Source organism: Rhea pennata, chromosome 8 (genome assembly GCF_028389875.1).
Source record: "Rhea pennata isolate bPtePen1 chromosome 8, bPtePen1.pri, whole genome shotgun sequence".
NCBI lineage: Eukaryota > Metazoa > Chordata > Aves > Rheiformes > Rheidae > Rhea > Rhea pennata.
Genome location: NC_084670.1, coordinates 2,934,093 through 2,960,200, shown reverse-complemented (window position 1 = coordinate 2,960,200; position 26,108 = coordinate 2,934,093). Strand labels below are relative to the sequence as shown.

Sequence of the window (26,108 nt, the reverse complement as noted above, 5' to 3'; positions counted from 1 at the left end):
TGCACTGCACCAGCGTCTCGGAGGTGTCCGTCCGGGCAGACGGGCTGCGCTGCGGCATCAGGAGGGGCCGTGGCGTTTGGTGGGCACCTGGGTGGGCATAGCCGGGCTGCCCGGCGGCCCTTCTTTCCTGGAGAATCACCTTGGCAAGTTCTTCCAGGCAGGAGATGACCTGGCCGTACGGTTTCATAGAGAAAGCTTTTCTGGTGTTGCCAGGAGAATTTGACTCTGGTGCCGACTGCCTTCTGAAAACATAAACAAAAGCAAACGGGGCCAAACCGAGCTGATCAAGGCCTCCCGGCTTTGCCCCAGTTCTTTAGAGATTTCCACATTTTCTTTTGAAATCACTGGATGTGAATTCGATACACGTGGTGAAAGGGGAAGAATTACAGCTTTCACATTCATGCGCAATTTACCTTTTTATTTTCCTTTATTATCTGGGGGATATTCGGTAAATCAAGCTCCCCTGATGGGGCTCAGGATCCCGATTCTATTTGTGGGGTCCCGTTAGTAGTGAGGCAGTAAATTACTGCTACTTTGTTTGAAAATTTTTTTAGCCACAGTACATTAGCTCCTTTTGTTTGCTTTTCCGCTGACAGAGTGTACGTTTTTATTTGAAAATTTGCATTGCTCGAATGTCTCATTTATAAATAATACAGGGTGTGAAATTTGAAGGTCATAGAAAACAACCTAAAAAAGAAACCACCCTGAGGAACGTTCAGCATTCGTGGTGAAAGTCTTTCACAAACTGCTTCACTTAACATTGGGGGTTTTTTAAACGTCAGTGCGAGCAATGAATGTCTGACCACTATGCATAAGGTAACTATATATAATAACCTTTTCCTGGCTCATCCAGCTATCTTTGTTTATGTGAAAGATTGATAGATCATAGGGTCAAGGGACGTGTTTTATTGTAATTTTCTGTTCCAAATTTCCTGACATTTTTGGTTTTTTAAAAAATAGACCTTTAAAAGGCACAGAAAGGGCTAATAAGAACCAGATCCTAAAGTGATGCTATGTCAAAATGTCAAAAATAACAGCTTTTCTTTGACTCTACAGCATTAATCTTAAGGCACATACCTTTCTATACGCCCTTCCTTTAATAGGCTGTTTCTGAACACTGCTCTGTGCTGCAGAATGGCTTCTACAGTGACGACGAAATCCCTTGATGGTTTTCAGTAGTTTGGTTTATAGCTGGATGTGGACATTTGTTTACCTATTCCAAATCACTTTTTTTTTTTCTTCTTTGGTGATAAAGTTCAGCGGCTTCCTACTTGTGCTATAAAACTGGTTCCTGAGCAAAGAAAAGCTTCATTTCCCCTTGCTAGATTATGGTCTCAAAGCTATCACCAAGACAGCTGTCCTTAAACCCGGATGAACTCCTAAAAGGCAAAGCACGTGTGAGCTCTCAGATGCGCTTTAGCAATTCGAAAAGGCACGGCGGGCGGTGGGTTGGCCGGTTCCCGTCAGCAAACAGTGGGATCCAGGTGCTTGGCCCCGGTAGCGCTTCGAAGGGCCCTGGGCATCTGTGCTCTGGTTTCCTTCCACGAGCCCTCCCGCCCCTCCGGCCCGGGCCAGCGGGGGGGCTGTTAATTATGGGAAAGCAGCAATTAGGGGAACTCTAAATACTGTACAGTGGACGCCCGAAAAGCCGTGCCGCCTGGGGCGGCGCTCAGCCTGCTCGGGTCAAGTTACCCTTGGATGCCGTAACGCCCCTAGGTCGTGTCAGGGGAAGAGAAGACCCTGCACGGTTGCAGTAGGTATGCTGAACTGCGGCTTGCACGTCCGTGTTTCTGAGGAAACTCATTTGAAACGAAGCTGGGCATGCGAACGCGGTAGTGAATTTCCTTCTGTCCCGAGACCGTTGACACTGAGTATTTCCGCTCGGTTGTCTGGGTTTCTTTAGCTCTTTGATATTATTCGTGCGAGTTACCAAATCATAGGTCGAGTGCGGTATTCCTCTCTTCCCACTTTCATTCCCTACTTTTATTCAGTTAAAATAAGTGAAATTCCAGCTAGTAGTCTTCCTTTTGCCCCTTTTAATAACAAGGCTTCTGTTGATCAGACGCACAGACCTACCTTCCAGGAGCTGTCATCCTTTATGAGTTATGGGCAGATCAAGGAATCAACGGTTAATCCTTTTTCCAATTGAGAAATGTGTGCTCTGTCTATTGCCGCACTTCGGTAAGAAATCCTGCTGATTCCTTCTTTAGCCTAACTGGAATAGCTTAAAACTGAAGTTTATTGAACATATGGAACGAACAACAAACCCGTCCAGCATATTCAGACTGGGTGGGCTCCAGCTCGTCGACTCTTTCTCCAAAGAGAGCAATTCCACGTAGAGAGTTGCCAACTGGCTGGGCTCGGTGGCCTTGTCAGTGGGGTGATAGATGTGAGTACTGGGTGCGTCCAAATGCAGCGTCTGACTGGGCTAACATGGCTGATCCAAAACTCAGAACGCGTGAAAATGCTTACTGCCATAGCAGTGTACTGTCTGGGGCAGATTCTGTCAGACCCTGTGATATGCTTAATAGTAATTTTCTCTTTAGACAAAGATTATCTGTTTGTTTAAGTTACCAATCGCTGAATGTATCCGTCTTGCAGTCATTGACTCAGATGCTTTTTGTCTTCCTTTATTGTCAACATATGTTATGCCAAAGAAGTGGTGAGTTGCTAAACCTTTCACTGCAAGAAAGATAAATGTAATAAATTGTGTGTAAGACTAATGTCCGAACTGCGTTATGCCGACTGGTTCGTAGAATTGCTTTGTGCACTGCAGTGCAAATTTGAACTTTCAGATCCAGGATTGAATACTTATTCTCTAGTTCATCAGTTGGAAATAGTGTCCTCGCATCTGTAACTTTGCTGCAGAAAGCATTTGCTGATGGTCCTTTCCAAAGCGCTGTTTTGTTACGCGCGTAGGATAGGAAGCTGACTTGGGATCCAGGCTGCTTTGCTGCCCCTGGAGTAAAGCTGTTTTCAGGTTTGGGGTGGCTTTAGTGAAGGTTCTGCTTTTAGCCTTTCTCTGAAATTTATGAAAGATCAGAAGGACATAAAGGACAAATGAAACAACAATTATTCTCCTAAAATGAACGTTTCAGAGTCTTATCCTGCATCCCCCGTCATGCTCTGAGTTCCTGATGAAATCAGAGGCTCATTGCATACGCAGTTGCATATGAAAACACTGGGGCCAGCAAAGCCCTCTCCAAGCAGAGAGGGTGTTACTGCTCTACGGTGTGCCTGTGGTAATTTAAGATAGAGTAACCATGTGGTCACAGTGGAGATTAACATTCCTTGGCCAGAGAGGACAAGCTTTTATTTTGAAAGCGACCTGGGCTCCACTTAAAAGTAGTAGAATGCTTAAGAATTTATTATGACTGGGAAGGCTCTGATTTAACACTGTCAAGACGTAGCTGTGGAAATACACGCGCTTTTCTACTTTCAGGACACACGGTGCACTACATTTCATTCTTGCACAGCTATTGCTATTCTGTAACATCAAACCAGCAAAATGTTTCGCCATGAAGGATACTTAATATTTGGATTTTACATGCAGTGTCTCCAATTTATGTGCTTGGAATCATGAAGATGACTTATGATGTGTTGTGTTTGCATTGGCAACGGCTCAAAACCAGAAATATATTTCAGGCTTGGCTTTCCAGATATTATCTCAAGTCATTTAAAAGTTCATTATAGGGCACCCGCTAGTGCTGCTATAGTAAAGGGGCTGTCAGCATTTTTTAAGGGTTTATAACTCAGCCATTAAAAAAAAAGAACTCTGTGGGCTGAAACTTGGCGTTCAGGGTCTAGGCCCAGCAGTAAATTGTTTTTACAAATTAAAAAAAAACAGTTTGGCTATTATTAAATTATAAGTGGGCTAAATTTTATTTAGATTTTTTTCAGACTGTTCTCCTGAACTTATGTAACTTAAAATGTCTCTAAAATGTTTTTTATAGAGTGCTACTCTAAAATACGGACCGGCATTTGTTATGTGCTTGAAACCCTGAGATTTAACTTAAAATGTATTAACAGTGCTTATCCCAGTATAGCACTTTTCACCCTCAAAGTGCTTTATGAGCATTATCTCATTAATGTACATAACAGCCTCCCCATGATGTAAGAGGGATTATTATCCTCACTTTATAGCTGGAGAGATTGAGCCAAAAGGTTTAAGGCTGTTTTGAAAAGGAGTTAGTTGCACAAATCCCATGTGAATTTTGATTGGCTTTGGGTGTCTCGTTCCCTTTGGCTCTTCTAAAAATCATAACTGGAGTGATTCACCCCAGACCGTTCAGAGCCAGGATTAAAACTCAGACTTTCCAATGCCCGTTGCCACTAGACTGTTCAGTTCTCAGAAACATAGTAATTACTTTGCACACAGGAACCATAAAGTTTCTAAGAATTTATTCTTTCAGTCGGAGAGAGTCAGCTTTGGGGATCTAGAGAGCTCTTCAGTGTCAGGAAGCCTGTCAAATGAAACACGGTGAAATGCAGCCGGGTGACGTGCTGTCCTCAGCAGGTATGAAGCAGCAGGTTCATCCTGTGCCATCAGCGCTACTTGATGCCTACTGAAAGTCCGAAAGGAGGATTTACCCCCAGTTTTCCTGGCCTTTGTGCTTCTAGTCCTCCAAATGTTGTTAATGCTCTCAGCATCCGAGAGGAGCTGACGGGGCGGGGGGTGACCTGCCGAGAAACCTGGGGGAGTTGTTCTGTATGTTCTTTGTACTAGTGTCATTAAAGGAAGCGGATGGTGGCAGTAGCTCTGGAGATCTGAAGGGCTTTGATAGGTGACAGTCAGACACAACTATTAAAAATAAAATTGCACTTCTCTTTGGCCCCTTTTGGCAAGTGCAATAATTGAGGGCTTTCATGCATTCCACAGAAAGAATTTTCATAATTTTGTATGTGGCAATAACAGTCCAAGATTTCTTGGAAGCACTGTTAGACTTTCAGTTCATTTTCATTTACAGAACTACTCTATCTGTGAGGAACTTCTCGTGAAATGTCCAGCCTCTTGGAACTTACCCAGTTTAGATCTCATCTCAGGTGCTGTACGGTCTGCTGCTTGATCTGGTTTGTGATTTACATGCAAAAATTACGGATTTAAGGATTAAATGAAGCTGAATTTAGTATATGTGTTTTGTTTTGGTGCTTCTGTAGTAGTCTGGTGAGGGTAATGGAGAGCACTTAGAGAAGAGTCAGAAGCATCTGGATCCCGGAGACTGTTTCTGTTTGTGCCTACAGAGTAGTTTCTCTATAGCTCTTGCATTACAGCTGCACTTTATCGCTGTCGTACTGTTGCTATTGATATTTTAAAATCATTCTCCAGTCTTTGGAGATCTACCTAACACCCTTACTTCTTCATTTGCCCCTCCTGTATACCATAGGATCTTTAAAATATCATGTCGGTTGTCAGCAAGACCATCACAGCACAGACAACATTCTGTTTTCTGACTGTATTATGCTGTAGATGTCTGAATCACTGTCTTTGAAATGTTATCAAGAATTATATAGACGAGTGTGGTATAGAAAGGTTATATAGATAATTAAATGTAGTTATCCAGTTCCATGCTATTAGTGTGATTTTATTAAATACAGATTGTGGAGAGAACCCAGGACTATGTGAGCTGACTTAGATTATGCTTCCCGGCGAGGTTATTAAGACAGTGAGTCAGAAACGTTTCTAATCTTGTGATGAAGCCTGCAGAAATGATTCTGGAGAACTAACAGCCCACTCTGACGCCCGTGGTGAAAGACACTGAACCTGTTGTGTGTCTTCACCGGTGGGCTGCCGTCTCTGCCCTTTTTACCCCATACGCAGTTTTCTTAACTAATTAGATCCATGGGAGCATAGATAACAGGAGCATTTTGCAGTTTCAAATCCATACCTGCACATTAAAAGACTACTTGATCGGTGAAGAAATGTGTGGAGAGCTCCTTTGTACTTAATGTTTATTCTCCTAGCTCGCAGGGACCCAGGGAGAACAGGGGCGCATTGTATGAAGCGCTGTACAAGCAGAGGGCAAGAACTTACATTCTAAGCAGATTAAATAGAAAGGAAAGAGATATTAATATACACAAAACCTAATGAAGGGAGTAGCTAGTGAAGACAGGATTAAATAAATAATTAGGGAAGTGGATTAGTTAGTTAGCTAAGCTGCTTTTAATACACGATGGAGATTTTTTTTTCATACTGCTAGGAAGGCTTTTTGCCAGGGTTAACAGTAGATGTGCCTACAGAAGAGCACAGCATAGGCAGAACAGCACAAATTTACTTGCTGATGGGCTTTTCTTGACCTCACGGGTTGCTCCGAGAGCAGAGGAGCAAAGCACAGTCTAGTTTTCATTGTTGGCCCCTCCTGCTGAGATGTCCAACAGATGATAATAGTTTTTGGCCACTAATGACCGCAGTTAGATTTGAACCTGTGACACTGAGATGAAAGCCTACATATTCCATTGCCGGTACCCAATCCATCCAACTCGCTGCCTTTAAAGGATTTAATTAAATGTTGAATACAGTTAACTGGAAATAGTCCTCTTCCTGAAGGATGTAGAATGAAATAGCACCTGACAGAAGAAGGCAATGCTCGTGATTGGATTAGAAGAGATTAATTTCTGTAAATTTTGATTTAACATTCCTTATCTTAACAAAATAAAGGAATTCTTGATCTTCTACTTGCACCTATCACAAGACCTATTCCAGACTGAAGATAGACTGCAGCAGTCTTAGCGAGGGAAATCCTGATCAAGGAAAAGAAAAAGCCTTCATCTCCTAGATATGATCCTTATTCCTTCAAACAAACAGCTGGTGTGTTCAAAATCTTTGGCAGGATGCTGTCTATACTTGCTCTGCAAGTCAATTAAAAAATTGTTCCGAGATCTTCATTTTGGAGGGATTTATTTCATATATTGGTGTATTTTTGTGGATCCTAACTTGAGCAAGGGCAGTACTGTAAGAAAGGCATCAAAATAAACAGCTGGTTTTCCAAAAGACTGGGGACCCTTGGGAAGATCTGGTTTTGCCTGGAGGTGAAGAGTCCCTGGATGAACCTCTCACAGTTACTAGTTAGCAAAAAGGAAAAATAAAAGAATGTGGAAAAGTAGTGTTACCTCCTTTTTCTGTATTGAATAAAGCTGAGTAGGATGGTGTTGAGAAAGTAGAGAGTCCGTAGGTGGGAAAGAGACGTTCTCAAGAAATATATTACTATACCACAATGAAAATTCCAAGATTTCTTCCTTTAGTTACCATACAAAGCTATATGGGATCTATTGCTGGGCCTAAAACCTCAGTAAAGTTTTCTGCTAAATCTGGTAGCCACTTCTTTTGTTTCTCTCCAAAGACAGGAGTGTTTTTTTTTTAAACTGACATATTCTAAGTGGGAATTCTTTATTCACTCTTTTTTTCATTTAATAGATTACTTCTTGACACTTGACGAACCTATGAATAACATAACCACCACCCTTGGCCAGACCGCAGAGCTGCATTGTAAAGTCTCTGGCAATCCTCCTCCCACTGTACGCTGGCTGAAAAACGACGCCCCGGTCGTTCAAGAGCCCAGGAGGATTTCTTTCCGTGCAACAAGCTACGGCTCTCGATTGCGAATAAGGAACCTCGACACTACGGATACTGGTTACTTCCAGTGCGTTGCAACTAATGGCAGAAAAACGGTTTCTACAACTGGTGTGCTGTTTGTAAAATTTGGTAAGTTTTTGCTTTTTAAACTGCTCTAACTATAGAGAGGTGCAGGACAACAGTTCTGGAGAGGAAATTCTGTTTTAGCTACTGTAAATGTTCAGCTCAGATGTAGCAGTACGAGATTGGATTCAGCCTATTCCTGGGAACACCATTGGGATGGCAGTTTTATCCTCTCTGCATGTTTCTTGTTGCTCAGCTGAGATAACTCGTGTCACCAGCTGCAGTAATGACTTTTATTATATAAGGGCCTGTTGAAAGTAGGATCAAAATACTGAGGGAACTAAACATATCCCACCTGAGCAGATTCAGGACAGGTGAGAAAATCTACTCACTGAGTCACCTTCTTTTTCCGTAGTATATGAGAACTTTAAGCATGTAAAAGATTGGAAGTGGAATGCAAATGTTCATTACAGAATAAATTGGAGGCACATTAGTGATATATGTACACACACACACATGCCTTTCAGTTAAAATAAGCACTTTTTCTTCCAAGTCAAAGTTTATATAGAGATAATTGCCTTCAGAGCTGATCTTATGACTGGAAAGATGCCAAACAAGAAACAGATTTTGTGCATCGTCTCCTCCATGCCCACATTCAGAAGAAAAGATTTCGTGGAGCTGAAGATGTTTGCGTGGAGTCCCAGTTAATCCTCTTTAGAAGTGGACAAATAACACATAATAAGTGATGTATTTGATGAGTTTCATAGCTTTTTTCCATAAATTTCCTAGATTTTTCTGTATTCTGTTTCTTACAAAAGTATTATTTGGACATCCTCTTAAAGCAGTTGTTGTCCTGTAGCTTCTGTCTGAAATTTGGGAGATTTTTATCTGGACAATGATACTTTTGTGGACACTTCTGTTGAAAACACCTGACATTTTTGTAGAAAACACCTAATATTTTTCTTTTTTTCTGACTGGAGCGAATTTAATCTTACAATCAGATTTCTAGAGAAAATGCTTGTTTGTGTGAATTCCCCTTAAAAATGCTGCAGCAGACTCTTCAGTCGGTGCTGTTTCACTGAAGGTACATTCTCAGCCCGTCCAATATTTGCCGAAAGCAAGCACAAAGCAGAGTAGCAATGAAATGCTCTGATCCAGAGCCCGCCGAGTTCCAAGGAAACCTGATCAATGCATTTGAATCAGGCCTAGGACAAATTCCTTGAGGAATTATGAAGATTGATAGGGGGCTGATTTCTCCTGGTGAGAACTACAGCCTGCTTTTGTGCAGGCTGTAGTTTGCAGGCTGTGTGCTTTTGTGCAGACTGTGTTTGCTATAATTTTTTCATGATGGCCCCAGCCACCAAGTGAATTGCAGGATCTGTGCCTCACCTATCTGGCATTTTTTTAGACAATCACTGCTACAGGATACAGCCTTGTTCTTGATATTGAGAAACTGCGAATCATCTGTTGAACTACATAAACCACATTCAACATGACAGACTGTTACTTTTATCTTTTAAAAGGTTTTCTAAAGCTTCCGACTTGTTACCTCACCATAACTCATCCTGTTGTTTTTATTCTGTCACTTTTCCAGGTCCACCACCAACAGCAAGTCCAGGATCATCGTAAGTTGTTTCATGTCTGTTATACTGATTCATTAATCTTGCTTTTCAGCAGTCAGATGTTCATTTTTCACTTTGTATGACAGAAGAACTTTTACATTCCACTTTAACTCAGATAGTATGGTAATTTATGGTAACAGTATTATCTGTCTCATAGATAAATTTTTGTAGTATTTTGGCTCCTATTCTTTACATCAGATTTCGTAATTTCCAATATTTTCTTTAGATCATCTGGTATGTTCAGTCTCTGAACCATTTCAGTGTGCATGTAGCATATAGAGTATGAGCAGAAGCTGGTCTGCATATGTATCACAGCCCACTCGTGAAAATACTTATTGCTAAATGTAGTTTTTACTGCCTGGAGGGCTTCTATGGATTTTAATGGGGCTGATGGCAGTAAGCTCTGTAACTATAGCTGTCTATGTCTGTATTATTAAAGTCATCAAACTGATTTCTTAAAGATCAAGTGCATGGCTGGGAGCAGTGACTGCTTTAACAGCAGTTGTCTTGCACCTTGCAGCTTAGGTGTCCTTTCCACTCTTGCATCCATACTGTTGTTTCTTGGCAGTTAGCAGATTGTTGGCTTTTGGCAGCTGAGATTGTGTTTAGAAGGTTTTGAGAACATGTATATCTTCTCCTCTGATTGGAAGATATATGATCAAAGTTACTAACCTTTTTATAGCCACTTAATGTTTTCAAGTCAGATCTACTGTTCTTAGGTTTGGAATTAATTTGGTGATTGCGTGTCCAGTTTATTATCATCTTACATATGTGGAACAATACTGAAAACCAACCTGACCTAATGAGTGGAGCTGCAATATTAGAGAAGAAGTACACTATCAACTAAAACAGAAAATTAAACTATTAATAGAATATGAGGGATATGAAAGTTTGGGGATGTGAATGCTCCTGATCGTCTTTCTAGAAAACAGTTCACAAAATATTGCAGAGGGCAAAGTAGGGAAAGCACCTACCCGCAAAAGGACATGCTAGGATGCCCTCTAATGGAACATCATAAAATGTGTTTTTGTCTTTCCTTTGGAAGGTAACTGAAACGAAGCAGCTGGAGTTTGTTTGGGAAGGGGAGCTCTCCGCTCGCAGTCGGCTCCTCTTTGTGGCTGTGGCGTTTGGAGGAGCGAAGCTTTATGGCGCTTCACAGGGCTTTGCGAAGTGGGCACTGTCATGTTCTTTAGCAGTTTGGAGAGTTAATTAGTGATTTGTGGGACAGATTCTGTGTTTATTCCCGCTTAGTTTGGGGTTTCTAAAATTTGTAAGGCTGGGCAACATGCCCTTGGCTGTGAAAAGCCTACAGGAGAGGGTTTGAGCACAGAGAGCAAAGGAAGGCTATGCTAGAACTTCACTGTTCAGGCTGCTCAGACGTGCTTGGCTCTTTTGTACACAAAAGAGATACGGAAACCTTTTCCGTTCTCTTTCTGGCAGGATTTTCTTTTTCTTTTTTTTTTCCACAATGGAAGAACCAGAACTTGACCAGCCAGCAGCTCTCCCTCTTACGGTGAAGTAACTGCAAATGGTCCCGGTAGGTCAGTGAGGGACGGACTGAGCTCAATGGCAGTGTCAGCACAGCTTCGTTCAGGCCATGGAGACAAATCCAAACTCCTGAGACTACTGCTAGTTTAGAGACTAGGATTACACATATTAATGCTTAATGTTAAAATAATGTCACACTAAAGTTTTTACACATCTCCTGACCTAACCAGCCTTCTTCTAGCTTCAGTATCTTAATATGTCTCTGCCTTATTCTATACTCAAAGACCATAAATCAAGGGAAAAAATAATCACTGATTTCCATGTGAACCATATCAGGCATTAAATTAGGCAGTGTAAGCAGTTTAATAATCCCTGTTTTCATTTTGTGTTCAGCATGCCCTGACCATTATTTTACATGAGTACAAATACAAAGAATGTGGAAGGAAGATGAAAATAAAGTGAGACTTCCTCTTCAAAAGTTGATTTTATCCCTATGCCTTGTAATTTTGCAACCAAAAAAAAAAAAAAAAAGAAAAGATATTTAATCACACTTCATTACCCTGGAAAATTGTAGGTTCTGTCTAATGAGAGGTCACATTGTACTAAACATTGCAGGAAACCTATCCAGAGAAATGTGCACAGGCACTCCTTTTTATTGAATAGTGAACAATTACATTCTTGTAGAAGCTTCCCAGATTAAATTTATGAATTAAGAGAATTAGGAAGAAAATCATGAAAAAAAACATTAAACTTGGAATTCATACTGGAGTAAAAAAACTGTGTACATTGTCTTGAACCCTGTTCATGGCTGCTATCAGAGGCATGACTGCAACAACCTTATGGATATCAGCAGAAGTTTCATTCCAACTGTATTAAGCTAACCAGTGAAGAGAAATTATGTGCTGTGAAATTGGACATTACCTCCAGTTCTATTTCTAGCTGTTTATTATTCTTCTCATGCAAAAAATATCTTGAGAAGTGTATATCCTACTCATACGGTATTTGCTCCCTGGACAAGTTGGCAAACAAACTACTAACAATGAAATTAATGAAAATTTGGGTTGAAGTGCCTGTGGTAAGAGAAATTCCACATTACGTAGGTAAGTGTCACAAAAAAACTGTTTGCAGCAATACCAAGTTAAAGGCAGCACTGCTCTTCAGTGTAGGGGAACAGAGCATTTTATCCAGCTTTGATAAATTTTGGGGGGTTGAGGACAAGTTTATTTAAGTTTTTCTAGAGTTGGTTGCCTTACCTTTTTGATATTTTAGTTGAAAAAATCTTCAGAGACGAAGAGAACCTGGAGCCTGTTCTCTGAAAGAGCCTCCTCCGTTGAAGGCGTTAGCCCTCAGCCTCGGATGCTGTTTCATAGTCTTGTTGCCATTTTAGGACTCTTCTTTGCTGTTAGATGAGCAATTGGTATAGGCGTGAGAAACACCTGCTTTCATCTGTGAAAACTAAACCCACCCATGCCTGCCTCAATTTTCAAGATCCAGAGCGACAGATCTAGTGCACGGCTGACCTCCATACCCGTCATTTAAGACTAAAGGGGATCCTCTGGGGAATTGCTCTCTTCAGGAAGGGTCCTGGAACTTGGGTCATAAAATATGCTCGTGCCGTTTTTTCAAAAGCTAGGCCGTTAGTCCTGGTGCTTTGGATAAACCGACGGTGGGTCCATGTGTTTGGCTGGTTTCAGTTTCCCGGAAGACGTTCATGTGAACTTACATTTAACGTTCTCCTGTTGTGGAGACTGACCCTTGGTGTCGCTGTGAACAAATGCACAGTTATGTACATTGTCATAGAGTTAGTGGTTAAACTGAGTATAAATCTGGAAAGCACTTTGAAGAATGCTGTGTACACGAAAAATGTCACTTTGGTGGTATTTGTGCCTTAACAACATGTGTTTCTTCTCTTATGATAACGCGATCAACCAAATAGATGGAAAGTGGTGGCCTTTCCTAGTGGGCATGCTTTTCCCATGTTGTCTTTATTAATCTACCTTGAGTAGAAGATTCTAATCATTTAGGGATTTAATTTGAGGATCATGTTTTTAAAAAGATCCATATGCTCTCCACTTTTCTTCTCATAATTTATAGGTGTAGAGTTCTGCCGTGATGTGATGGCAGAAAAATAAATGGTCCGACTGTTGCTTACACATCGAAAGGTTAAATGGAAAACTTGTGTAAAAGAAGACAGGCACAACTAGATAACATAACAATTCATGTGTATGTAACATCCTTATTGTCTCTGCCTTCCTGAAATACTGCTGGAGTTAGCGAGAGCCAAATGTCTGTAACCACTGACCGACTGGTTACGAGCAAATAAGAGCAACTCCAGCAGAAACATACCATTACGGTCCATACGGAAGTCACGAAACCAAGGTATTCCTCTCGGAAAGCACCGGCTGACCTGAATGTCCTTCCTTTAACTCTCTTGTGTTTTGCAAAGGTCGGCTTTAAAGCCTTATCTGCAAGGCTGCGAGGTTACATTCCTCTGATGTGCTCTGGTTCTCCACATGTGTAACAGAGCTTGAGAAAGCTTCTTTAAAATAAGAATGCACACTCCTGCTTTATAAATAAATCATTATTTTATCTTTCATTGTGAAAGAAGGTGCTACAGATACGCAGGCAGCTACAAGCAGCTCCTGGAGCTGTGGGGAGAGTGAGAACGAGTCTGCCCTGTAACTCGGATGCTTGCCTGAGAGCTGGGCTGCCATGCTCTCCTTCCGGCTCTTAGGACTACTTACATAGTTTCCACAAAGCGGATGGTGTCAAGGGCACCTCCACCCAGACCACAGCCTGGAGTCTGGGTGAGGACCCCCTTCTGGCAGATAAGCCAGATCCTGTTGGCTGATGGTGGAAAAGGACCTCACCAATTAATAATGAATAATCTGAAGAAGATCAAAAGGAGCATTTTGAAGCACCCATGCTTCACATTTCCGGTCAGAAAACTAAGAGATTCCAAGATACTTTTTCTTTCCAAGATGTGACGTAAGGAGATTTTACAGACATCCAAGATGGCATCAATTTGAAACTTCCTTTTTTATCCTTTGTCCATGCCAAGGTTTGTTTCTTGAAGGACCTGGAAGCGTGGCTGTTAATCTCAGGTCTGTTTGGTTGCTACAGAGACAGAAATTTGAAAGGACTGAGGCCAGAGTGCAGCAGATTGCAGGAGACAAGAGAATTTAATGTAACAACAGAGAGTAAGAGATTATTAGAGATTATGATTTTATAGCACTTGATACTTTAGCCTGGGAAAATGGTAATATGTCCAGACTTTTCCAAGATTTTTGCCCTCTTTTCTCATCCCCTGTCATCTCTACTATCTAGAGTGATGGCTTCGTGCTTGTCTTGAACTTGCATTCATGTACTCCAGGAAAAACATAGGTGCAGATAACTGAAACTAGAGGAGATGATAGAGCACACTGTGTTCAGGGACTGTCATGAGAGCGTTAGTGGGAAAAGAAAAAAATGCATTTTGACATGGTCCAATTTAATACTGACTAGAAGCTCTGCAAGCTATACAAAAAAACACAGACAACGTACGGCATAATGAACACATTTTCTTGAAATCTTAACCTGCAGATGAAATATTCCATGTGCCAAAGTGGACTTTTACCTTCATTACAGTGGAAACATTGCAAATGTAGTGTGGCACCTCCTTGCAAATGTTCTGGAAGCTCGTGAGACATGCCGTTTTAGATTTTGAAGGAGATAAATGTCTAGTTCATCAACATTATTGCTCTTAGATCTGTGGTGCTTGCTGTGCAGCAGAGAGACAATAGCATGAAAGTGGATCGGGCTCGATGCGTATCCCCCACCCTGGCACTGCCACGCGGAGCACATGCGTTCCTTGGGTCAGCGTTGCTCTTGAACAGTCGTTTTATTCTTAGTGGAGCCTTCTCTATGTATCACCTAAATATGGGGGGGGAGGGTTTGTGGGAATGAGGAGAAGAGCAGAGAGGAAAGGAGAGGAGAGGGCTGTAATTTTAAGGAGTGTTTGATTCATTAAATTAAATGGGGTTTGTGATTCCCGGAAATAGCTTGCAAGGTTTGTGAACCCACAAACCCCACAGGATTTTCCCATCCTCTTCTTCAGCGATTAAGACTTTTTTCTTCTTCTCCTTTTTTTTTTTTTTTTTTTTTTTTTAGTACCACATCTGGGTTTTTTAGTAAAACAGATCTTTTATTCAGTGGCTCTCTGTGGCTGGATGTCAGCATGGTTCTCTTCAACAAGAAAATACCTAACCACTGGCTAGCGTCCAGGTGAGCCTTGGCCAACTGTGTGCGCGACCGAGGGCTTCAAAGGGTAGGGTTTCCCTTTTGACCATAACAGCTAGATTTTATGGAAGAAAAACCACCGATAAAGAGCGAAGCGCAGATTCACGGCAGAGCCCCCCGAGCCCGACTTTGCCAGTGCTGCCGTTGCCCGCCGGCTGCCCCCGGAGCTGCTCCGCGCTCGAGCCCGGGCGCTGGTGAATGAGCCGCATTGATTTCAAGCCCTAGAGCAGATGTTGTCGCTGTTGCAGCAACTGCCTCAGTATTGCTTAGTGACTGTGGAAATTTTGAACGCGGACTGAAGGCAAATCCCCAGAGTTTCGGCGCTGGACCTTTTATAGCCCCGCTGCGCGCTGACGCCGAAGGCTGTACCTAAGGCGTGGAGGAGCTAAGACGCAAGCTGAAGGTGGGATATTCCACGCGGAGGCCAACATAAATATATTTGTGCAAAAACTCAAGTGGCATGAAGATGAAGTCTGAGTGGCTGATACTGACGGAAACCATGTTACCCGCTGCGGCATTACTTCACCCGAGTGAAAATAATCCCCGCTCAGTTCTGCCAGCCTCGCAGAGTCGGATTATCTGCTGTGAGCAGGCCAGGCCTGGAAGCTCAGCGTTCCCGGGGAGAGGCGGACTTGCGCTCCTCGCGGTGTGCGTGAGCCGCCGCACGCGCCTCCGCTCTGCCCCCGGCGCGTGGCGGGCAGGGAGCCAGCGGCTCGGGCGGCGGGGTGTGCGTCTGGGGAGCGGTACGCCCCGGGCTCCCCTGAGCGAGCGGCGCCGGGCGAACGTCGCCGGGTGGAGGCAGTACAGCAGTTAGGAAACCGTATTTGTGCCTTGTGTGAAATGAATTGGTTATACACAGTATTCTCGGGTGTTTTATCCGTCTCAAGGTACTCCTCTAGCTAAACGTGTATTATCTGAGAATCTCCGAATGCTTTGCCTCTGTGCCTTCTCCGATCTGCCAGAACACAGGTGGAAACTGGGGCAGAGCGGGATTAAGGACGCACCTCGGATGCCTTAGCTGCAGGTCTTTTGTGCTATTTTAGATGCAGTTAGCATCACGTTGGTCTCCCGTGCCTTGGGTTTGACACCCATGAGTGTTTTGTTGCGGATTTTGCACGTGCTGCCTGCGACAAAATAGGGAAATGAGCTTCTGGCTCCAGCGGCCGGAACCGATACCTGCGCTACTGGGTCATCGCTCTCGCCTCCTGTGGCTGGGAATCTTCCACTGGTTTTACACTGAGCAATGCTGCAAAAAGCTGAACAAGCAGCATGCCCTTAATTCACGCTACTTCAGTCCTGATGAAGTGAGTTCAGTTCTGTTCTGTTACACTATGGAAAATCTACAGAAAAACAACCAATCTGCAATTTGGAGCAAGATTTACCGCAAGAGTGCTTTTCACTTTTGAGACAGGATCTGATAAATACTCTTACAAATTTTAACTGAGGTGCTGAACCCTTATCTATCCTGTAATACAAACATTGCTGTCTCATGTGGTATTTCCTGGAAGGAGGGTATAGCAGGGGCTGAAGATACAGTTGTATTGCCTGAAAGTAAATTAATCGCACTGATGTCAATACTTTTTTTAAGTGGGGAGAGGAGTTAAGTGCGTTGTGACTTGGACATCAGGAGCAAGAACCCCCTAATACATCACTATAATACAGAGGCAAAGGCAACGTGCAGTTAACAGCTGCATTTGTTTTCATTCTGCTCGGCCTCACCCGCAGCAGCTATATATACGAAGTAGGTGTATGGCAGAGAAATGGCCTTGGTGCAATGCTCTGGCTGGTATTTGAAGAGTATTTTGTGTTTCATACAATAAAGGAGTTTCTCAATGCACAGGCAGGTGTCAGAGGAGAGGCAGATGATGAAGAATATGCAAGTATTATGGTGGACAAGCCTTTAGCCACATTTGGTGGAAGGGGAAAATGTGAAACTTTTTTTTTATCTGACAAGGAGATGCTCGGCTTTCAGCATTTTGGAAATACTGGATCAGATCTCGTGTCTTTTTATGTTTAGGCGCTTTTTAGTGTGTTGCATTTAGCCTTGTTGCATTAGTTGCATTGCACTGACTTTGACCTTAGATAAAGTGAGGGTAGAGGACAGATTTTCATTTCTTTAAGAGGTTTTGATGGATCACTTGAAAAGGTGGTGATCTAAATTGTTTATGCAAACACTTAAAGAAATCCTATAATTATATAGTTTGACCCTGAGTTACAGACTGTGTGTGTATTTTCCTGATGTGTTTAGAAAGGGACAAAGTGAGGATCATTCTGAAGTTTGCAACAGAATGGAAACAAAATCAGGAGCAGCTGGAAGGCTCCATTGCTTGCCCTGATGCTCTTCTGCAGCTTTCAGTGCACTGTATTTGTGCAGGTATTTTTTAACTGTTGCAAAAAATCTGATCATAATGCACCATTGGTAATCTGTGTCCGAGTCTGAGAGTAGGCTGACTTTTGTGAATTAGACCAAATAGACCTGCCAAATTTTGTGTATATTAATGCTATATGTCCCTACTGTCACAAGAAGTCTTTTTCCCATTGAACTTATTGACAGAAGTTCCCTGGGTAATAGCGGAAATTCAGCCAGGACAGAGCTAGCACCGCGGGCTGCTCAGCTCTGCATTCAGGCGATAAGTAGGACTGGCAGGGAAAAATAACTTCTGTTTGGTTAAAAATGTTGCGTCTTCAATATTTGGTTTTGTTCCAAGCTGAGACGTTTTTATAACAAAATGAGAGCGCAGGATAGCCCCTCGCCTGGCATGGTCACTGGATCCGAGGGAGACCCAGGCTCTGGTTTGGAGCGGAGAGCATCCACCCGGTTTCGCCATCTCTCGCGTGCTCAGCCCAGATGCCAGACCCATGGCTACGTGGAGGCCAGGTTCCCTCCAACACCAAATTCCCATGTGGAGCTGCTAAAAGAGCGCAGTGGCAATCTCGTCTGAACCTCTGTGTTTGCACAAAACATTCCAGTTTTCAAAAGGTAATGTTTTCTATCTATCTAAGACGGTTTTCTTCAAAAAAAAATTCTCAAGCGTCTCTAATCACGAGAGCAATTTAAATGGCGTGCAAGGATTTCTTTGAGCCCAAAGGCCACGAGCGCACAATATTACAGTAACAGCCCCGCTCCCCCGTCCGGCACTGTGCTTAGGGCTCCATGCTGGCCAGAACAGAGCCTGTCTTTATGCAGCTTTAGTTTGGAGCTGCCGTGCCTGGGCTCCCAGCCTCCAGGAGCACCAGTGCTTGGAGCCTGGGGCAAGTATTTACTCTGGCTGGCAAAAACATTAAAAGTGGGAATAAATCTCTGTTGGCCCAGGCCACTTTTGCTATTGCTGTGCAGTGTAAACGCTTCAGAACGAGTTTTCCTGTAAAGATAATGTAGTTGCCTAGCCAGCCTGTATGTGGTTAGAGCCAGTCACAATTTACATGACTTCATCACAAAATCATTACGTGCAAGGAGGAAGATTATAAGGTGTTATATTATTTATCCTGATAATTAAAAACATGCGTGACACCCTGGCCTTCGCTGTACAAAGCAGTAAAAGTGGGCAAGTTCAAATACAGTAAAAGGAGTTAATCACTGATTTCAGAAAGTGTCAAGTTTATTGATCTTGTTAACAGGAAAACGTGTGTGCGGTTGCCTCGGAGCGAAAGGAAGACAGTTACCTGACCCGCTGTTAGTGGGATGCTGTTGTTAGTGCTTGAGCCAACAAAGAGCCACGTTAAGCAGAAATTAATCACAAACGTTACTCTGCAAATAGCTGGTGTCAGTAAACTTATTCAAAATCACAGAATCACACAATCAGGAAGGTTGGCAGGGACCTCTGGAGATCATCTAGTCCAACCTCCCTGCTCAGCAGGGTCACCTACAGCATGGTAGACAGGGTTGCATCCAGGCGGGCCTTGAAGATCTCCAGAGAAGGAGACTCCACAACCTCTCTGGGCAGCCTGGTCCAGTGCTCCGTCACTCTCACAGGGAAGAAATTCCCCCTCACGGTCAGGCGGAGCTTCCTGTGCTTCAATTTCTGCCCATTGCCTCTTGTCCTGTCACACGGGACAACTAAGAAGAGTTTGTCCCCGTCCCCTGGACACCCTCCCTTCAGGTACTTGTACACATTGATCAGATCCCCCCTCAGTCTTCTCTTCCCCAGGCTGAAGAGGCCCAGCTCTCGCAGCTGGTTCTCATAAGGCAGGTGCTCCAGCCCTCAGATCGTTTTTGTAGCCCATCGCTGGACTCTCTCCAGTAGCTCCATGTGTCTCTTGTCCTGGGGAGCCCGGAACTGGACACAGTCCTCGAGATGAGGCCTCCGCAGGGCTGAGTCGAGGGGCAGGATCACCTCCCTTGACCTGCTGGCAACACTCTTCCTAATGCACCCCAGGAGACCGTTGGCCTCCCTGGCCACAAGGGCACATTGCTGGCTCATGGTCAACTTGTCATCCACCAGCACTCCCAGGTTCTTCTCTGCAGAGCTGCTCTCCAGCAGGTCAGCCCCCAGCCTGTACTGGTGCATGGGGTTTTTTCTCCCTAGGTGTGGGACTCTGCACTTGCCCTTGTTGACTTTGTGTAGCTTATTCTACTATTTAGATGAACCTATTATAAAGTCAGTATTTATAGATCATGGCCCAATGACCATACCTCTTTCACTTGGATATATTAATACACTTTGAGCTCCTTCGGTCAGCTAAGAAGATTTTGTAGCCACTTAGTCATTTTAACTGCTCTTCATGCAATCCAGTTTTTCAGAGTGGTATCAGAACCTTCTACTCTGGCTTCCTAGCTTTCTCCTTAGACTCCTAAAGTCCCATCAGCCCATGATCTTTGTGCAGTGCCTTTATGTATGAACATTATTCTCTTTCCAACCCTTGACTTCACCAAAGCTCGTCCGATAGATCTCCTTCCCATAAGCTCATGTGAATTGACGCTTGCTCTGTTACTGCCTTAAATCCTTCACTGCTTGGGCTTCACAGGAGCCCATCTCCTGGCTGGGCTCAGAAAGTAGCAGACATAAAGGCACGACGGTCTTCCCACGAGGTGAGTGAATATTGGCACTGCAAGAGCTTTCCTGCAAAATTACTGAGTCTGCAGCAGTGGAAAGATCACTGAAATGTCTTCTAAAATTCTTGGATACAAGCTGTCTTGACCTGCCCATTTTCAAACCATCTGACCTTAGTAGCTACTATTTCCTGACTTCTCTAATTACTTTTGGAGTAGAAGCTATGTTGTTGTATTGATATGTAAAAAGATGTTACATACATAATACCACTTTTGCATTTTCTCTGCATTTTCATTGACAGTTCTACTGTCTCCATCTTGTGAGGGGCAACTACAAATTATTGCAGAACTTCTTAATCTTGAAGCACTTAAAAGTGTAATAAAACCCCTTTCCGTACTGTTTGAAGCTATGCTAGTTTCAGAATTCTCCTGTGTGACTTTTCTGTGAACTTCTCGTGGTAATATTTATCATTTATTAAAAATTCGGTGGTGTCACCTTTTCCTCCTTGATGGGTGCAGATTAGGCCTGGGCACAACTAGCAGATGCGTGATCTGGTCTTAAGTGAGTGTCTTGTCTTTTGCAGCTTTGAAAGGAGCAAATAAAAATAAGGAGAGTAGTAATAAATGTGAAGGAATGATCTGGAGACTATTTGCTTTTTATTGGAAGTTTTGTTCTTGGCAATTTGTTTGCTCTTAGCTTTAAGAGCTGTGGCTGCTTCAGATGTTGGTCTCAGTCATACAGGTGTAAAACTAGAATAACTCCATCGACATTTGTGGGATTTTTCTGTATTTTTCCTCTGTGTGAGTAATACAGGAATGTTGTTATTCCATCCTTGGCATATAAGGCATTTTTGTGGGACGAAATAGGCAATAGTAGTCTTGCCAAAATAAAGTTCCTCAGCTGGATAAAAGGAGCAATGGTATATAAATACCAGAATTTCCTTTGATTTTCATCTCTCATAACCTATGCATAAATTGTATTGCTGCATGGATGGTATATATGCATGCCTTTTAAAATGATGTTTGCCGTAACCCTTGTTTAATTTTTATGCAGTTGTAAAATACATGTTCTATATTACCAGACCACGATAAGAGTTAGTATTGATACAAACCAGCATTTCACCTAGTCAAAGATAAAAAACGGCTTTTAGATTTGATAAAGTACAACTGCAAAAGCATGCCACAGCAGACTTTATTAAAACAAAGTTTTAGAAACAGTTCTTTGAGCTACTTTTATCTTAAATAATATTTTTCTAGTGAGGGAGCACATTAATATAACTCATTACATGCATATGAGCTTATCAATACCAATTAATTTCAGAATTATGGCTGAAGTTTTAGTGGCACAAGTTCAGCCCAGCGCTCCATGGAGAAGCTCGTAACAAGTAGTAAGTCTGGCAGACACTGCTGTGCTCCTTTAGTGAGAAGTGTTACAACTAAATTTTCTAAGTAGTCTCAATGCAATTTGCATCAACGTACACAAGTAATCACGTGCAAAGTATCTTAGAAATTTGTGATCCCTCGTAGTGGCAAGCTAGCATTAAGTGATAGCATTCTGGTGCAGGAATTTTATCAAAATTTTACCAAATTACTGTTTTGAACTGCTGCCACACTGAATAATAAAATAAAACACTGAAAAAAAAGGCAGTTAAGATAGTTTAATTTATTGGTAAATATCAATAAATCGCATTTCCTCCAAACTCGGGCAACCAGTCCAGAAAAACTCATACCCTTTCCTTCTTCTGCCACTTGCGTCGTAAAAATCTTGTTGCTGGTTTGGAGCGAGAAGAGCATTTCTCCCACCTTGAATCGCGGTTAGGAGCTGCGAAAGACCTGCGGAGCGGAGGCGCGTTACGTGCTTGCTGCCAACAGGCCGCTGCCGGCAAGCTGTGCTCTGCTTTCGGAGCTGCTCGTACAAACGTTTTCAGCCTGCAGCGTTTCCAGCTGGGCAGCCCTGCAAAATTGAACGTGTTTCCGTCTTTATTTGCCACATCCAGACATTAAAAAAGAACAAAAAAAAAAAAAAAAAAGGAGGTCAGAATTGATTTAGTAATTCATTTAATTCCTCAGCCAGAAATCAGAGGAGAGCACGTTGCGACCTACGGGCTTTCCTGGGGTAGCGGGAGGAAAAGGCAGAGGCGGCTGGGTATGCCCGGCCTCCCAGTTTGGCCCAGCGTCTTCACTAGGGCCTTCAGAGAGCAAACTCCTTGCAAATAGAAGCAGAAGGTAAAACGGCTGCTTTCTGCAGTGAGTTTTGGCTTATGGCAGTTACTGGTATTTTTGCAGCAGTTGTGGACTGTACTAGTTGTTGATGAGTGAAAATTTTTGGTCAAATAATAGTTTAAACAAGCTAACGTTACATGTATTATTTTTAATTAACTTGTGCTGAGGCATGTGTTTCAATTTTAACTCGAGTGTCGGATTTGCACAGTCTGTTTTTCATCAGGTTTAAGGTTAAAATATTAGGTCACCAAAAGAAAGACTTATTTGAATCACATAAGACAAATTAAATTTTAGAAGGAGGGAAGAGGGGCGGGAGGAGCAGAAACAAAGCTGTGGCTTAAGAAAACAAGGTAGCGCAGGAGCGAGTCGGTGCGAGAGGAAATGGGCTGCAGAAGTCCCGAAGCCCCATTTTGTAGTGTTCACTAGTGACGTACGGCACCTTCCAAGTTTTTCTATCGGTGAGGGATCGTTCAAAGCTTTATCGCAGTCTTCGGAGGCCGAGGAGGAAGCAGGAAATACCTTCTGCAAGAAGTTGCCCCTCCTGGGTCACCCACCATCGCCAGTAGCTTTATCGAGGAGAGGACCGGGTCTCTCGGAGCCCTCTGCCGGAGAGTGGGTTGTTTGGTCATACTTCCCTAGGACAGAAAGAAAGGAAAAATCACCGCACGGAAAAACAGCTTGAAAATGAAGATACTTTCCCGTGTTACCAAGGGGGTCTGCACGATACGCCATAAAAATCGTCTTTTGCTCCAAATTAAATGCTTTCCTCAGCGGCGTTCTCAGTTATGACTGGGTGTTATTCCCTCTCAGTTCTGGAAGATGTTGCTTCGCAGGTAGCCCCGTGTCGCTGCAAGCCATCGTGCAGTCTATCGTGCAGCAAATTCTGGTTTTCTCAGTGCTTCAGCGGTTTCGGTGGCCAGCAGCGAGTAAACGGATGTGAAGGAGACAGTCAGCATTAGCAATGCTAACTGGAAAATTTAAAATGTTAATTTTTTTTTAATGAAGGACACTTGACAAAAGAGAGTTAAGGAAAGGCAAACAAAAAAGGTGCTACTTGAGCCCTCGTTATTGTTCCCGGTCTCTTCTGCTCGCGGGCGTTCGAAGCGTCCTCGTGCCCGCTGCTTGCTCGGAGCATTGAAGTCCCTGCTGTCCGGATCAGGCTGTTGGGGAGGTGCCTGCACCCTGCCTGCGTTTCTCGGGGAGGGTTCCTAGCACTTAACCTTAAACTAGCTTTGGCAAACAGAACGTAAGTGCGAGAAGTTGCCTGCCGTATGCGTAACTGCAGGCTCGGGATTTGCGGTTCACCGGCGGAGCGCTGCGCGGAACGTGCCGGGAGAGCTCCGAGCGCCGGCGGCGTCTCCTAACCCGCGCCCGGGCGGCATCTCCCGCTTGCACGAATGCGCGGTGGCTTCCCGGGGAGCTTTGGTGGGGAAGGAGCCGTTGTGAAGCGTTGAAGAAGAGAAAAAGAGTGAATCTCAAAGGCTAACAATGCAGAGGATTTATTTATTTTTGGTCAACGCTTAAATTCATAAATGCTACTGTTGAGATTTTCTAGGCAGCTTTTGCTTTCCGAAAGTGAGTAATTTTGATGGAGACACTCTAAAACGTTCTTACGGTGACAAAGAGAAACGTACAGTAATAATTGCTTCGGTACGTCCTTGCCAAGGGATTAGTTGCCTAAGAGACTAATTTTATTAAGCTTCCAAAAGTGGGGGCTTGGGCCCGCCGGGAGCGCGCGCCGGCGCCCGCCGCGCTCCGTGCCCACCCTCCGGCCGTCCCTGCGCGGAGGCGTCGGGGAAACCCGCTGTCGCCGTCTCACGTGGAACAGCAAATGACGGGGCGGCGTAGTTCCTTAGGCAGGTCGTATTTGCTCTCTGAGTTATTTTTGATCATTCCTAGGAACCAGGTGTATCGGTGGTGCTAGGGGACTGTAAATTTAATGATGACAAAGCGGCAGCGTTATTAATTTTCTGTTTTATGCCCGCGCTTTTCTAGTGAACCATTTAAACCCTAGCTGCCCTGCGACTTTACAGGGGTGTCAGAACAGCAATAGCTTATGTTACACAGAGCTTTTCCTTAAATTACCCAGTGACATGCAAGTCTGGGCAGTTCTCTTCTTTTTGCAAAGCAAAATACAGCCCTCACATTTCTGAAATATTGTTATGAACCGGAGCCAATATGTTCCCATTTTCAAAGTTAGCAACTGTTTTTTGCTCATTTGGAAAGTATGACCGAATATTATTCATCTGTTTGCTTTAAGGGGTATCTGCCAAGTATAAACTCTTTAACATTTTATTCTGTGTAAAGTTGGAACATGAATATGGAACAAAATACAATTTATTTAACAATGTAAAAATAAATTATACAGCATTAATACATGTACAAAGGGTTTATTTGATATCCGTAATAATAAAAATTTATTGACGTGCCTATTAATTAACTGCACAGTTTTCTGAGCAGATTTCTTTGCTCCACGCTGTCACCTACCAGTTTTCCTTCTGAACTCAGCTTCGCTGGAGCAGCAGCCTGCGAAGCCCGCGGCAGGGCTGCGGAGCGATTTCAGACCTTGGCACCACCACCCGGCAGCATCGCTGCACGTTGTCGTATCCAGTCGCCTACTGATTTTGTTAAGTCCTCACTGTCTCTTAACTACGTTCATCTATTTACATCGGTGTCAGCTGAAGATTTGGTTGCCAAAATAATGATAATCCAACAGCCTAATCCAAGTAATGCATTAACAGTTGTAAGCATAAATATATATATCCTAGCAGGCCAATGCTGGAGCGTGGGTGCAGGGGGAGAGCTGTGCTCCTGTCTTTGTTCTTAGGACACTTAAAGCACTGGGGACTTGGTCTTGCCTTGTTCCAGATCTCTTCTTTGCCTGTTTTCTCTCAAGATTTCAAAATTAGTCCTGCATTTATGCTTCTTTCTCATTGCACTCACATGAATCCTTCCGCAAAGGCAAAAAAAAAAAAAAAAGAAATCTGTGGGGTATGGAAGACATGACTGCCCATATATTTGGAGTATGTATTATGAGTATATTGAATATTGTAAAAATGAATATAGCATGATCTCACAAGGTCTAGCCCTTCTATTAATTTATTAAATACTTCTAAATGAGCTCATTTGTTAAAGTACTGTAACAAAGCTTTTTCTAAACTTAGCTCATAGACCTTGGTGTTTGCTAGGAACATTAAGATATGCACAATTTCTTGTAATTTGGAAAAAGACTAGAAAAGAAATGGCAAGATGTTTTAAAGTAGACTTCAACATAGGATCTTGCTGAAGTGGAATGTATTTAGAAGGCAGATTGTGCAAAGGTGTGTAGGATTAGTATAACTAGGTAAGAAGCAAATTGAGAACTGGTGGCAGTGGAGTCTCAGGCAATTTCTGTTCAGCTGCCACAAGGTAGCTCGATGGGTTTGTTAGGGGGTGCCTGAAAAGCTGCTCTTGGGTTTCAAGTAGGGAGGCAATTAGAAACCTTTGGTGCCTGCAGATGGCAACAGAAGGGTCCTGTGCTGCATGGCAAGCGAACCTGTGGAGTCGTGGGAGCTGCAGCACCACAAGCAGAAGAGATAGAGGCCTCTAGCGATATGGCCCATTGAACTAACTTCCCTGGGACCCCAGCCCAAACTCATGGATTTTGCATTGAATTTTTGCACGTTATTGGCTCTCCCATACGAAACAAGCCTACAAGAACTGCTGTCTCACGAGTGCTTGCTGCACTTGGTCCTGGTCCCACATGGATGTTGCTTACGGTGTTCTTACTGGAAAAGAGCTGGGAAGCCATATGGACTGGTAGATATCTGTAACTAGATAATCTTTATGGAAACAACACCTCGATTTCGCATCAGGAAGCACCCTTGCATTGAGA

The 26,108-nt window shown here is 43.2% G+C and overlaps 1 protein-coding gene across 1 annotated transcript in view; it reads left to right on the top strand.

Annotated features, from left to right (window-relative positions):
* ROR1 (receptor tyrosine kinase like orphan receptor 1) overlaps positions 1 to 26,108 on the top strand; it is a 156,074-nt gene that overhangs the window by 112,625 nt on the left and 17,341 nt on the right. The window contains exons 3-4 of the mRNA XM_062581653.1: positions 7,412 to 7,699; positions 9,228 to 9,258. Coding sequence (XP_062437637.1) covers positions 7,412 to 7,699; positions 9,228 to 9,258 — 319 coding nt within the window. The remainder of the gene's footprint in view (positions 1 to 7,411; positions 7,700 to 9,227; positions 9,259 to 26,108) is intronic.